General features: G+C 40.5%; 1 protein-coding gene across 4 annotated transcripts in view; it reads left to right on the forward strand.

Moving 5' to 3' along the window:
- The window catches only part of PPP4R1 (protein phosphatase 4 regulatory subunit 1), an 83,830-nt gene extending 68,696 nt beyond the window's left edge, over positions 1–15,134 (forward strand). For all 4 annotated transcript variants that reach the window (XM_035270557.3, XM_035270558.3, XM_035270559.3 and 1 more), the window contains exons 16-20: positions 2,692–2,792; positions 6,126–6,246; positions 6,338–6,472; positions 12,592–12,733; positions 13,969–15,134. In XM_035270557.3, coding sequence (XP_035126448.1) covers positions 2,692–2,792; positions 6,126–6,246; positions 6,338–6,472; positions 12,592–12,733; positions 13,969–14,132 — 663 coding nt within the window. In that variant the 3' untranslated portion in view covers positions 14,133–15,134. The remainder of the gene's footprint in view (positions 1–2,691; positions 2,793–6,125; positions 6,247–6,337; positions 6,473–12,591; positions 12,734–13,968) is intronic.
- Positions 15,135–15,348: the final 214 nt, after the last annotated feature.

The raw sequence follows: 15,348 nt of genomic DNA on the forward strand, positions 1-15,348 counted from the left end.
CAGGAATACTGTATTTTCAATCCTCATTTGGTTGGGAAAAAAATTCAAGCATAAGTGGACCCATGCAATTGAAACCTGTGTTGTTGAAGGTCAACTGTGTATTAAGTTTGGAGACTTTATGTGGTATTTCAGGAGTCTGAGAGTTTACCTTTAGCCCTTCTTTGATATCCTCTGGTCTCCAAAGTGAATAGCCCTGATTTTTTACAAATTGTTTAATCCTGTACTGTTGCTTATTTTTTAGACTTTAGCCTTGAAATTGACTCTAAGGCTTGAGTGACAGAAGTAATTGTAGTCCTCCCTTTTAAAAACATTGAGGCCAGGTGCAGTGGTGTTAGCTGGGCATGGTGGCTCACACTTGTAATCCCAGCACTTTGGGAGGCTGAGGCAAGTGGATCACGAGGTCAGGAGATCAAGACCATCCTGGCCAACATGGGGAAACTCAGTCTCTACTAAAAATGCAAAAAAATTTAGCTGGGTATGGTGGTACATGCCTGTAATCCCAGCTACTTGGGAGGCTGAGGCACGAGAATCGCTTGAACTCAGGAGGTGATAGTTGAAGTGAGCTGAGATTGCACTACTGCACTCCAGCCTGGCAACAGAGCAAGACTTCATCTCAAAAAAAAAAAAAAAAAAAAAAATCTGGGTGTCACTGGCATTTTTGAGGAGTCCAAACCCGTGGTTTTACAGAATTACCCTCAATTTGAATTTACAAAGTTTGATTCTAGGTAAACAGGGGTTTTTGTTTTTTGGGTTTTTTTTGGCAGACATGTTAACCTGTGTAGGTTGCCATGTGTTTTTCTGAATGTATTACATCAGGACTGATGTGGTGTTGGCTCTTTCCATCATTGGTGACAAGAAGGCTGACAACTCCATTATAAAATGACCTTTCACCTTTTGTGGTTAATAGAGAATTAGTAAGGAGATACTTTCTAACTCTGAATACCTTTTTCTACAGAGTCCTTCACCAGTGTTATCATATTCCAGGCATCTGTACATGGTTCTTGCCTGAATCAGTTGTTGACTGTGTTGGTTGTGAAAGAGTGATTTTCTGTTTTCATAATTCTTTTTTTAAAAATTAATTATTTTGAGACAGGGTCTCTGTTGCCCAGGCGGAAGTGTAGTGGTGCAATCACGGTTCACTGCAGCCTTCACGGCTAACTGCAGCCTCCACCTCTCCTAGCTCAGATGATCCTCCTACCTCAGCCTCCTGCATAGCTGGGACCACAGGCATGCCACCACGCCCAGCTGAGTTTTGTATTTTTTGTAGAGGTGGGGTTTCACTACGTTGCCCACCCTGGTCTTGAACTCCTGGGCTCAAGTGATCTGCCCCACCTTGGTCTCCCAAGGTGCTGGGATTACAGATGTTAGCCACCATCCTTGGCCATTCCTTCTGTTTTTATTAAGTAACATTCCCTGTTAAAATAAGCTGTGTCTTCTCTCCCTCCCCTCTTTCAAAAGTTGTTCTAGCGTGGACTTGGGGATTTTAAAAATTGAACATAATAGAATTTATTTCTCTCAGTTGTTTTGAGCATCAAATTTGACTAGTGGGGACTCCTTAAAGCTGCCTCTTGTGTCCTTTGATTTGTCCTTTTATTTTTAAGCACATCAGTACTTTCAGTCCCAACTTTCCCTTTCCCTGTCCCAGCCTAGAGTCAGCTATTTCTCCAAGGAACTGTGGTCTTTTTTAGTGGAGAATGGTCCTTGGAAACAGATTCATTTCCTGGCTCAGAGCTCTAACAAAAAAAAAAAGAAAGAAAGAAAGAAACTGAGATCCAGGCACTGGAAGTGCTCAGTGCTCCTGGGCTGTCATTTCTTTTAGGCCTTTTCAAGAGCTAAGAGGTATGTTGCTTTTTTTTCTTTTTTTACTAACTTCATATTGTTATGAACTATATCCAATTCAACACTGTTTTTTCTCTTTTCTTCACATTATATATATTTTTCTGTTTACTTGTGGTAAAAAGTCTGTTCTTAATGTTAATGTATAATATGTAGTTATTTGCTCAGTTCTGCAACATAAATGAAATGGTTTCAGAATTACTCCACCAATAATAATTATGACATCAAATCAACTATATAATAGTCAGAATTGCCTAAGTACATTCTGTCCTTAGAACATCACATGAAGAGGTATGGTTAGAGTACTCAGTTCATACTTTGACTTTTTTCCGTGTGTGATTGTTTCTGATTTGATGTACAGTTAGGTTGGTTTGTTTCCACTTACAAACTTACCTTTAAATATTTGTAGAGCAGCTATTGGAATACATTTTTTTATTTTTTTTCCTCTCAACAAGTACTGCATGCCTACTCTGCTATCACAGTGCCATACATAGGGCTTACATGTGTGCTTAAGAGCATAACCACTGCCTTAAGTGGGGCCATGAACAAGGATGTCATATGAATAAAGGGGGCGAGTCCTGCAATCAGGCTGTGCCCATGGTACTGTGGAGTTTCGTGTGGCTCACTGATTGGCACAAGGAACAAAGATTTCCAGACAAGATGATGATACCTGAAGGCAAATAGAATTATTCAGGGAAAAATAAACTTAATACCAAATTTCAAAACAAATACAGCTACTATATTTTCTCTTCAGAATAATTAACCGTATTATTTACAGTCTGTTTTCAAGCACTTTAATAAAAGAAATAATGTCTGTACCTTGTCCCTGTAAATATTTTTATTTTGTTACTTTAGCTTCTTCATATTGACAAAAGAAGAGAATATCTTTATCAACTTCAGGAGTTTTTGGTAACAGATAATAGCAGAAATTGGCGCTTTCGAGCTGAACTGGCTGAGTAAGTTCTAACCATTTATTAGATTATGTTTTGGAGGGGCTTATATTTACTTCATTTTTACCTTTCCTCAGTTTCTTTGTTACTTTGTGCAGATCCAAGTTTCTGTGTGGTATTCTAGCCCTTTAACACTTCCTGTAGTACATGTCTTACTGGCAGTGAATTTCTTCAGCTTTTTTTTCTTGAAAATATCTTTAGTTTATCTTTATACTATTTTTATGGTGAAATATACATAGCCAAATTTGCTGTTGATGACATTTAGTACTTTCACAGTGTTGTGCAACCATTCCCACTATCTACTTCTAAAATGTTAATCCTCCCAAAAAGGAAAACCCATGCCCAATAAGCACTTCCTATTTGTGGATTTGCCTGTTGTGGACATTTCACGCAAGTGGAATCATATAGCATATGGCCTTTTGTGCTTGGTTTCTTCATTTAACGATGTTTTCAGTGGTCCTCCATGTTGTAGCCTCTAGCTGAACTTGCCTTCCTTTTTGTGATTGAGTAATATTCCACTCTGTGGATATACCACATTTGTTTAATGCATTCATCTGTTGAGGAACATTTTGGTTGGGTGTGTGGTCTTTTGTGAATAGTGCTAGTAGGAATGTTATGTACAAGCTTTAATATTTGAAATCGTTTTCAGTTCTTTTGAAGTGGATTTGCAAGACCATATGGTAATTCTGTATTTAATTTCTTGAACTGCCAGACTTTTCCACAGCAGCTGTATCATTTTACATTCCCATCAGTAATGTACAGGAGTTCCCATTTTTCTATGTCCTTCCTAACACCTATTTTCCTATTAAATTTTAAGAATATTTTTTAATTGACCAAATAATAATTGTGCATATTTACGAGGTACATAATGATGTTGCGTACATATTAGATAGTGGTCAGATAAGGGCAGTTAGCATATCCGTCAGTTGCTTACCATTTATAGCTGTTCTGCTGGGTGTGGAACAGCACCTCATTGTGGTGTGATTTGCATTTCCCTAATGACTAACGATGTTGAACACTTTTTCATAAACCTGTCAACCATTTGTATATATTTTGTGGAGAAATGTCTATTCAAGTCTGTTGCTCATTTTTAAATTGGATTGTTTATCTTGGGTTGTTGAGTTGTAGGAATTCTTTATATCTTTTGGATTATAGACCTCACCTGCATTTTCAAATGATGTCTTTGCTGAGTATCGAATGTGGGGCTAACAGTTTGTCTTTCAGTATAAAGATGCCACTCCATTGAGTTCTGGCTTGCCCACTTCTGACTTGAAATGCACACCTCCCCTTCTGCCATGTAATAAACGAGTGTGAGTCCATCTAGTCAGGATCCAGCTGGATTTGCGTTTTGTTGTTGCTGTGGTTACCTTCAGTGTACTTTGGGCTTCAGTTTTTCTCACTGTGGGCTGCCACTACCATTGCCATTTGCTGCGGGTAGGAGCTAGGGTACGAGTGGGCTTCTAGTGTGGGTATTCTACCCAGCATTCAGCTGTCCCTGGACCCCTGTATAATGGGTGGGACCTCCTATCTGTGACTCCCTGCAGCTTCTCCTGGAATAAGGAGCATGGTTCTCTCCCCAGCTGCAGTGTCTTTGCTGGGCCCATGGGGTGGACAGGCTTTGGGCTCCTCCACTAGCAGCTTAAGCCTTTTGCTTTGCATGAGAAAAAGACTCAGCAGAGTGCTTGATGATTCATGGCTGTCCCGTTAGTCACTTCTTCCGCCTGCTATGGGACATCTCTCGTTACCAGGCTGGAGTGCAGCGGTGTGATCTCGGCTCACTGCAACCTCCACCTCCTGGGTTCGAGTGATTCTCCTGCCTCAGCCTCCCAAGTAGCTGGGACTACACACTTGTGCCACCACACCCAGCTAATTTTTGTATTTTTAGTAGAGATGGGGGTTCACCTCACCCTGGCTGTCTTTCCTGAAGCACCCATGAGAGGCAGGTACCCTGTGGAAGTTAGAAGACTTGCCCAGGAATGGTAGCTCCCTGTGTCGGGCACATCTGGCTTTTTTTGAGCCACCCCACTCTCATGCCAACTCACGTGCCATCCACCATTATCTGGCCCTGGGTATCTGGCTACAATTTGAGCTGATTTCTCCCCACCCTGTTATGTGCCAGCAGGTGCCCTGACCATCTGGGCTTTGCTGAGGGGCAGTTCTCTTTCCCCTCTTGAGAAGTTAGGTTATTTGGGTGCCTTGCAACCCACGCTCTCCTAATGAGCTCAGAAAAAGATCTTGGGGCCGGATGTGGTGGCTCACACCTGTAATCTCGGCATTTTGGGAGGCCGAGACGGGCCGATCACCAGGTCAAGGGATTGAGACCATCCTGGCCAACATGGTGAAGCCTTCTCTACTGAAAAATACAAAAATTAGCTGGGCATGGTGGCGCGTACCTGTAATCCCAGCTACTTGGGAGGCTGAGGCAGAAGAATCAATTGAACCCAAGAGGCAGTAGTTTCAGCAAGCTGAGATTGTGCCACTGCACTCCAGCCTGGCAACAGAGGGAGACTCCATCTCAAAAAAAAAAAAAAAAAAGAAAAGATCTTGAAGTTTATTTAGCTTTTTCTACTGTAGGGTCATTCTTTGCAGTTTTCTGCATTCTAAGCAGAAACCAATGTCCTGTTTGGAATTTTTATTTTGAACTTTGTCAGAAAATAAGTATGTCTCTTTGAGGATGTGTGTTTGTATATCTAGGTGCATTTATCGTTGCATATTCTATATTCATGTTACAGTTGACTTCCTGCTTATTAGAAATGTAAATCATCTTGAATATAAAATCTGAAAGGCAAATGTCTCACATGCAAGATATTTCTTTAAGGGCGCCATTAAAGCTATTCAGGTTAGCCTGGTGAATGTCATGGAAGTCTCAGCTCCCCTCAGATGTGATGAGAAAGTCGCTGGAGGATGCCCTCCTTCAGATATCCCTAGCAGCAGGTACACAGCAGGCTCCCTCCTTCTGCGGGGACTTCTTACTGAGAAACTGATTTGTAGATGGAAGCTTCTCAGCACATTGCAAACTATGACCATGGATCAATGTGGGCCATATTCCAGTTGGACATACTAGGAAATGCTTTGCTCTGTCCCAGTCCCCATGGACACAGAACTCTACAGCTTTTACTTTCCTTACACTCTAAGGAACTTGAATAGCATGTAAGTGCATTTCCAGATACACAGAGACTAGAGGTAATTCTGTACAGGAGAAGTCTGCTTAATCGCTCCTCTTTGCATGTGTTTGAGACAAATGCTCAGTATCCAGTATTATACATTATTTAGATGAGTAACCTGTTTTCATTTGTCTTGCTGATTTTTAAACATCTTTTTTGTAATTCCTTTTTGTAGACAGCTGATTTTACTTCTAGAGTTATACAGTCCCAGAGATGTTTATGACTATTTACGTCCCATTGCTCTGAATCTGTGTGCAGACAAAGTTTCTTCTGTTCGTTGGATTTCCTACAAGTTGGTATGTATTGAACCTTTAAAATTTGAGATCAGCAAACCCTAAGATCCTAGAATGGAAGCTGTTCCTAACTTCTCCATGCTCACCCTCCCAGGTCAGCGAGATGGTGAAGAAGCTGCATGCAGCAACACCACCAACATTCGGAGTGGACCTTATCAATGAGCTTGTGGAGAACTTTGGCAGATGTCCCAAGTGGTCTGGTCGGCAAGCTTTTGTCTTTGTCTGCCAGGTAAGCAAGGCCCTAGGCTTACCTATTTGCGAGTTTTTCTCCTAGAAGAATGTTTCTTCTTTAACTTCCTACCTCTCTCTCACCCTGTTCCTTATTCTTATTTATATATGTGTGTGTGTGTGTGTGTGTATATATATATAAATATATATATAAAATTGTATTTTAGCTTCAGGGGTACATGTAAAGAACATGCAGGATTGTTGCATAGGTACATACATGGCGATGTGGTTTGCTGCCTCCATCCCCATCACCTGTATCTGGCATTTCTCCCCATGTTAACCCTCCCCAACTCCCTACCCCCAACTGTCCTTCCCCTGGTGCCCCAACAAGGACCTCAGTGTGTGATGCTGCCTTCCCTGTGTTCATGTGTTCTCACTGTTCAACAGCCACCTATGAGTGAGAACATGTGGTGTTTGATTTTCTGTTCTTGTGTCAGTTTGCTGAGAATGATGGTTTCCAGCTTCATCCATGTCCCTACAAAGGACACAAACTCATCATTTTTTATGGCTCCATAGTATTCCATGGTGTATACGTGCCACATTTTCGCTGTTCAGTCTATCATCGATGGGCATTTGGGTTGGTCCAAGTCTTTGCTATTGTAAACAGTGCTGCAGTGAACATATGTGTGCATGTATCCTTATAATAGAATGATTTATAATCCTTTGGATATATATCCAGTAATGGGATTGCTGGGTCAAATGGAATTTCTATTTCTAGGTCCTTGAGGAATCACCACGTTGTCTTCCACAATGGTTGAACTAATTTACACTCCCTCCAGCAGTGTAAAAGTGTTCCTATTTCTCCACATCCTCTCCAGCATCTGTTGTCCCCAGATTTTTTAATGATCGCCATTCTCACTGGCGTGAGATGATATCTCAGTGTAGTTTTGATTTGCATTTCTCTAATGATCAGTGATGATTAGCATTTTTTCATATGTTTGTTGGCCTCATATATGTCTTCTTTTGAAAAGTGTCTGTTCATATCCTTTGCCCACTTTTGAATGGGTTTATTTTTTTTTTCTCATAAATCTGTTTTAGTTCTTTGTAGATTCTGGATATAAGCCTTTTGTCAGATGGGTAGATTGCAAAAATTTTTCCCATTCTGTTGGTTGCCTGTTCACTCTAATGATTGTTTCTTTTGCTGTGCAGAAGCTCTGGAGTTTAATTAGATCCCATTTGTCTATTTTGGCTTTTGTTGCCAATGCTTTTGGTGTTTTAGTCATGAAGTCCTTGCCTATGCCTATGTTCTGAATGGTTTTGCCTAGGTTTTCTTCTAAGGTCTTATGTTTAAGTCTTTAATCCATCTGCAGTTAATTTTAGTATAAGGTGTCAGGAAGGGGCCCAGTTTCTGCTTTCTGCACATGGCTAGCCAGTTTTCCCAGCACCATTTATTAAACAGGGAATCCTTTCCCCATTGCTTGTTTTTGTCAGGTTTGTCTAAGATCAGATGGTTGTAGATGTGTGGCATTGCTTCCAAGGCTTCTGTTCTGTTCCCTTGGTCTATATCTCTGTTTTGGTACCAATACCATGCTGTTTTGATTACTGTAGCCTTGTAGCATAGTTTGAAGTCAGGAAGTGTGATGCCTCCTGCTGTGTTCTTTTTACTTAGAATTGACTTGGCTATGTGGGCTCTCTTTTGGTTCCATATGAAGTTTAAGGTGGTTTTTCCAGTTCTGTGAAGAAGGTCATTGGTAGCTTGATGGGGATAGCATTGAATCTGTAAATTACTTTGGGCAGTATGGCCATTTTCACGATATTGATTCTTCCTAACAATGAGCATGGAATGTTTCTCCATCTGTTTGTGTCCTCTCTTATTTCGTTGAGCAGTGGTTTGTAGTTCTCCTTGAAGAAGTCCTTTACATCCTTTGTTAGTTGTATTCCTAGGTATTTTATTCTCTTTGTAGCAACTGTGAATGGCAGTTCATTCTTGATTTGGCTCTCTTTAAGTTTGTTATTGGTGTATAGGAATGCGTGTGGTTTTTGTATCCTGAGAATATTGCTGAAGTTGCTTATCAGTTTAAGGAGATTTTGGGCTGAGATGATAGGGTCTTCTAAATATACAATCATGTCGTCTGCAAATACAGACAATTTGACTTCCTCCTTTCCTGTTTGAATACCTGTTATTTCTTTTTCTTGCCTGATTGCTCTGGCCAGAACTTCCAATACTATATTGAATAGGAGTGGTGAAGAGAGGGCATCCTTGTCTAGTGCCAGATTTCAAAGGGAATACTTCCAGTTTTTGCCCATTCAGTATGATATTGGCTGTGCGTTTGTCGTAAATAGGTTTTATTATTTTGAGATGTGTTCCGTTAATACCTATTGATAGTTTTTAGCATAAAGGGCTGTTGAATTGTCGAAAGCCTTCTCTGCATCTATTGAGATAATCATGTGGTTTTTGTCTTTGGTTCTGTTTATGTGGGGAATTATGTTTATAGACTTGCGTATATTGAACTAGCCTTGCATCTGAAGCCTACTTGATCATGATGGATAAGCTTTTTGATGTGCTTTTGCAATTGGTTTGCCAGTATTTTATTGAAGAATTTTGCATCTATGTTGATGATGGATATTGGCCTGAAGTTTTCTTTTCTTGTTGAGTCTCTGCTGTGTTTTGGTATCAGGATGATGTTGGTCTCATGATTTGGGGGAGGATTACCTCTTTTTGGATTGTTTGGAATAGTTTCAGAAGGAGTGGTACCAGCTCCTCTTTGTATGTCTGGTAGAATTCGGCTGTGAACCCATCTGGATCTGGGCTGTTTTTGGTTGGTAAGCTATTAATTGCTGCCTCAACTTCTGCCCTTTTTATTGGTCTATTCAAGGTTTTGACTTCTTCCTGGTTTAGGCTTGGGAGGGTATAAGTGTCCAGGAATTTATCCATTTCTTCCAGGTTTACTAGTTTATGTGCATAGAGTTGTTTGTAATATTCTCTGATGATGGATTGAATATCTGTGGAATCTGGGGTGATTTCCCCTTTATCGTTTTTTATTGCTTCTATTTGGTTATTCTCTCTTTTGTTTTTAATCAGTCTGGCTAGTGGTCTATTTTGTTGATCTTTTCAAAAAACCAGCTCTTGGATTTATTGATTTTTTTGAAGAGTTTTTTGTGTCTCTAATCTTTTTCAGTTCCGCTCTGAACTTAGTTATTTCTTGTCCTATGCTAGCTTTTGAGTTTTTTTTATCTTGCTCCTCTAGCTCTTTGAATTTTAATGATAGGATGTCGATTTTAGATCTTTCGTTGCTTCTCATGTGAGCATTTATTGCTATAAATTTTCCTCTAGACACAGCTTGTGTCCCAGAGATTCTGGTATGTTTGTCTTTGTTCTAGTTGATTTCAAAGACCATCTTTATTTCTGCCTTCATTTCATTGTTTATCCAGTCAACATTCAAGAGCCAGTTGTTCAGTTTCCTTGAAGTTGTGCGGTTCAAAGTTAGTTTCTGAATTCTGAGTTCTAATTTGATTGCACTGTGGTCTGAGAGACTTGTTTGTTATATTTTTTATTCTTTTGCGTTTGCTGAGGAGTGATTTACTTCCAATTACGTGGGCAGTTTTAGAGTAGGTGTGATGTGGTGCTGAGAAGAATGTATATTCTGTGGATTTGGGGTGGAGAGTTCTGTAGATGTCTATTAGGTTTGCTTGGTCCAGGTCTGAGTTCAAGTTCTTGATATCCTTGTTAATTTTCTGTCTCATTGATATAATATTGACAGTGGAATGTTAAAGTCTCCCAGTATTATTGTGTGGTATTCTAAGTCTCTTGTAGGTCATTAAGAACTTGCTTTATGTATCTGGGTGCTCCTGCATGGGGTGCATATATATTTAGGATCATTAGCTCTTCTTGTTGTATTGATCCTTTTACCATTATGTAATGTCCTTCTTTGTCTCTTTTGATCTTTGTTGGTTTAAAGTCCATTTTATCAGAGACTAGGATTGCAACTCCTGCTTTTTTTTTTTTTTTTTTTTGGCTCTCCATTTGCTTGGTAGATCTTCCTCTATCCCTTTATTTTGAGCCTGTGTGTATCCTTGCATGTGAGATGGGTTTCCTGGATATAGCACACTGATGGGTTTTGACTTTTTATCCAATTTGCCAGTCTGTGTCTTTTGATTGGGGCATTTAGCCCATTAACTTAAGGTTAGTATTGTTATGTGTGAATTTAATCCTGTCATTTTGATGCTAGCTGGCTGTTTTGCCTATTAGTTGACACAGTTTCTTCATTATGTTGATGCTCTTTCCCATTTGGTACGTTTTTGGAGTGGCTGGTACTGGTTCTTCCTTTCCGTGTTTAGTGCTTCTTTCAGGAGTTCTTGTAAAGCAGGCCTGGTGATGATGAAATCTCTAAGCAATTGCTTGTTCATAAAGGATTTTATTTCTTCTTCGCTTATGCAGCTTAGTTTGGCTGGATATGAAATTCTAGGTTGAAAGTTCTTTAAGGATGTTGAATATTGGCCCCCACTCTCTTCTGGCTTACAGGCTTTCTGTTGAGAGATCCATTGTGAGTCTGTTGGGCTTCCCTTTGTGGGTAACCTGACCTTTCTGTCTGGCTGCCCTTTCTTGTTCCTTCATTTCAACCATGGTGAATCTGAGGATTATGTACCTTTGGGTTGCTCTTCTTGAGGAATATCTTTGTGGTGTTCTCTGTATTTCCTGGACTTGAATATTGACCTGCCTTGCTAGGTTGGGGAAGTTCTCCTGGATAATATCCTGAAGAGTGTTTTCCAGATTGGACTCATTCTGTCCGTCACATTCAGGTACACCTATCAAACATAGATTAGGTCTTTTCACATAATCCCATATTTCTCGGAGGCTTTGTTCCTTTCTTTTAACTCTTTTTTTCCCTAATCTTGCCTTCTCGTTTTATTTCATTGAGTTGATCTTCAGTCTCTGATATCCTTTCTTCTGCTTGGTCGATTCAGCTATTGAAACTTGCGTATGCTTCTCAAAGTTCTCGTGCTGTGTTTTTCAGCTCCATCAATTCATTTATATTCCTCTCTAAGCTGTTTATTCTCATTAGCACTTTGTCAAACCTTTTTTCAAGGTTCTTAGTTTCTTTGCATTGGGTTAGAACATGTTCTATTAGCTCAAAGAAGTTTATTACCCACCTTCTGAAGCCTGTTTCTGTCAATTCATCAGACTCATTCTCCATCCAGCCTTGTTCCCTTGCTGGTGAGGAGTTGTGATCCCTTGGAAGAGGAGAGTTGTTCTCATTTTGGGTGTTTTCATCCTTTTTGTGCTGGTTTCTTCCCATCTTTATGGATTTATCTACCTGTGGTCTTTGTGGTTGGTGACTTTCAGATGGGGTCTCTGAGTGGACATCCTTTTTGTTGCTGATGAAGTTATTTCTTTCTGTTTCTTAGTTTTCCTTCTAACAGTCAGGCCCCCCTGCTGGACTGCTGAGGTCCACTCCAGACCCTGCTTGCCTGGGGATCACCTGCAGCAGCCTCTGCGTTTTTGCTGGGAACGCAATCCAGAGCTGTTCCTATTCTGTCATCTTGCCCTCTTCCTTATTCTTAAGGAACAGAGCCTTACAGTAGCCTGGGTGTTTATAGGATCATCTGCCTTCATTATTGGACATCTGCTGGCTCCTCTTTGCCAGCCAACCAAGCCCCTTCTAACACTGGCGTGCACCACTCACACCCCACGTGCTTACATACATGCATGTTACACACCACATACCACATGCCCATGTATGTGCATGTTCTGCACTACACAGACATGTGCATATGTACATTTCACGCTGCACATCAGTGCATGCATGTTCCCAACTACATATTATATATGCATACATGCGTGCATACATACATGTACCACACTACACACATACTGTGCACACATATACCATACCATGGTTCCCATTAGAAGGTGTCATGTCTGGGACCCAGAGCACAGATTTGAAAATGAAAGTGTGAATGAACACTCTAGGTCTCCATAGAGCAGTTTAAAAACTGTGTCTGTCCATATGGGCAGTTAATTAGGTAATTTTTGATTTGAGTTCCCAAGTACCTGGAAGTTTGGTTAAAAAGCAGTACCTAAAATTTGTACCTGCGGTCACTCAAAGATTTTATTAGCCAGTAGTTGAGTTATTGACTGCATCAGCAGAGAAGCCTAGAGCAGCTGTTTCTTTTCCCCAGACTGTCATTGAGGATGACTGCCTTCCCATGGACCAGTTTGCTGTGCATCTGATGCCGCATCTGCTAACCTTAGCAAACGACAGAGTTGCTAATGTGCGAGTACTTCTTGCAAAGACGTTAAGACAAACTCTACTAGAAAAAGGTAGGTAGTGGCTCTATTAGAAGCAGCATGTGAGTAGGGAATGATGTCTGTGGACTCTCCTGGATCAACAAATACCAAAGTAGAAGTATTATCTGTGGATCAACAGATACCAAAGTAGAAGTATTATCTGCTCAACGAAAATAATCTGGTAGAAGGAAATACTTTAGTTGTTCTGGTGGTTCTCTCAAGAGGACATGGAAGATTAAAGGGATTTTTAATTAGTCCTCTACTGTTCTAGTAGGAGTGTTTTTATCATGGGCATGTATCATTTTTATAATTTAAAACTTAGTTTTTTGTTTGTTTGTTGGTTTGAGACAGAGTCTCGAAAAGGAGTGCAGTGAGTTGATCTTGGCTCACTGCAACCTCTGCCCTCCAGGTTCAAGCGATTCTCCTGCCTCAGCCTCCCCAGTCGCTGGGATTACAGCCACCATGCCTGGCTAATTTTCGTATTTTTAGGAGAGATGGGGTTTCACCATGTTGGCCAGGCTGGTCTCAAACTCCTGACCTTATGTGATCTTCCTTCCTTGGCCTCCCAAAGTGCTCGGATTACAGGCATGAGCCACCGTGCCCAGCCTAAAACTTAAGTTTTTAGAATTGGGTATTCTGTTTATGTGCAAATTATTGCCTGGCAGCCTGCCACTTGCAATCTCCAGTGTGGGGCTGGGACCTATGTTTGCTCTCCCTTCTTTCCTTAGGCAAGAAACAGATGCCCCATAGTATTTGTTTTGCTGGAAATTATAATCTCTTCAAGATTCAAGTTGGTTTATTTATTTTAACCTACCTGCCCCCCAAGAACACCTCATAAATATACTTCAGTGCATGAATGAAGCACAGAAAGAAGTTTGTAGTAGATGTCAAAGAATAAGGATAAATGAATATTGCTTTTTTTCGTAGTTGGCATTTGGAAGTGTTTTTCTTTTACTGCTACTTAATAGCTAAGAAGTGTGATGTTTTCATCTGTTGAATCATTTATTATTCCTTAGCTGTCATTGAATATCATGAGACTTAGTCTTATAAAAACAAGATAAATTTCATAAATCTTCTTATTCTGGCACTTTTTCTTCCTATAACAAATCAGTTTGGATTACTGTTTATGTTTCAATGTGGCTTCTTTGTGTACTTGTAGAAATGTCCTGTTTTATAATGACTAAGAACTGTTTATACTCATACTTGACAGAACTCTGAAGTGTTCTGTTAGACTGGTTTCATTTGTCCTGTGCATGTGTCATTTCCAGACTATTTCTTGGCCTCTGCCAGCTGCCACCAGGAGGCTGTGGAGCAGACCATCATGGCTCTTCAGATGGACCGTGACAGTGACGTCAAGTATTTTGCAAGCATCCACCCTGCCAGTACCAAAATCTCTGAAGATGCCATGAGCACAGCATCCTCAACCTACTAGAAGGCTTGAATCTTGGTGTCTTTCCTGCTTCCATGAGAGCTGAGGTTCAGCAGGCGTTCCACACTCATGTGACCTGGGATAGCTTTTAGGGGAGGAGAGGCTTTCCTCTCCTGCAGACCAAATTGCAGGTGCAAATTGCCTACACCCAATACCAGGGATTTTAAGAGTCAAGAGAAAGTACAGTAAACACACTATTATCTTATCTTGACTTTAAGGGGAAATAATTTCTCAGAGGATTATAATTGTCACCGAAGCCTTAAATCCTTCTGTCTTCCTGACTGAATGAAACTTGAATTGGCAGAGCATTTTCCATATGGAAGGGATGAGATTCCCAGAGACGTGCATTGCTTTCTCCTGGTTTTATTTAACAACCAACAAATGAAATTCTTACAGCTGAAGGCAGACATGTGCCCGGATGTGAAAGAGAACTTCAGTATCAGCCCTAAATGTTCTCTCCCAGGCAAGGACCTGCTGGGTTCTGTGGCCAGCTGTCCAGCCCAGCCCTGTGTGTGAATCATTTCTGATGTGTGTAAATGGGAAAGGTTTTTTTTTTACTTCTCCTAAGGGCTTGATGCTAACACGAAAGTAGGATTGACTTTAACTCTTAAGTACAGCATATTGCTGTACACATTTACAGAATGGTCGCTGAGTGTCTGTGTCTGATTTTTTCATGCTGGTCATGACGTGAAGGAAATTTATTAAACGTATACTTATGTCAGGTGTTTTTAACTTGATCATGATCGGCTCTAAGGTGCAACTTCTTCACATACTGTACATACCTGTGACCACTCTTGGGAGTGCTGCAGTCTTTAATCATGCTGTTTAAACTGTTGTGGCACAAGTTCTCTTGTCCAAATAAAATTTATTAATACGATCTATATAGAGAGATATATACACTTTCGATTGTTTTCTAGATGTCTACAAATAAATGCAATTTGTGACCTGTATTAATGATTTAGTTTAAAATCGGGAAACTAGATTAAAATATTTGTCTTTTAACTAGTTTATTAGTTTCTTTGAATCTGTCCCTGGGGTTGGGTTTTGCTCTTGGCAGTAGCAGGTGCCTCTTGGGTGTTCTTCCTGCTCCTGCCTGCAGTCCCAAGGGCAGGTGGGCACCAAATGTCTGGTGCAGCTTGGAAGCGCCCCACTGAAGACGGCAGTGGGGGTTGTCTTGAAGCTCCTGAGACATAGTCAAGCATCTCTGAGTCTCAGTTTC

The sequence above is a fragment of the Callithrix jacchus genome, chromosome 13 (assembly GCF_049354715.1).
Source record: "Callithrix jacchus isolate 240 chromosome 13, calJac240_pri, whole genome shotgun sequence".
Lineage (NCBI taxonomy): Eukaryota > Metazoa > Chordata > Mammalia > Primates > Cebidae > Callithrix > Callithrix jacchus.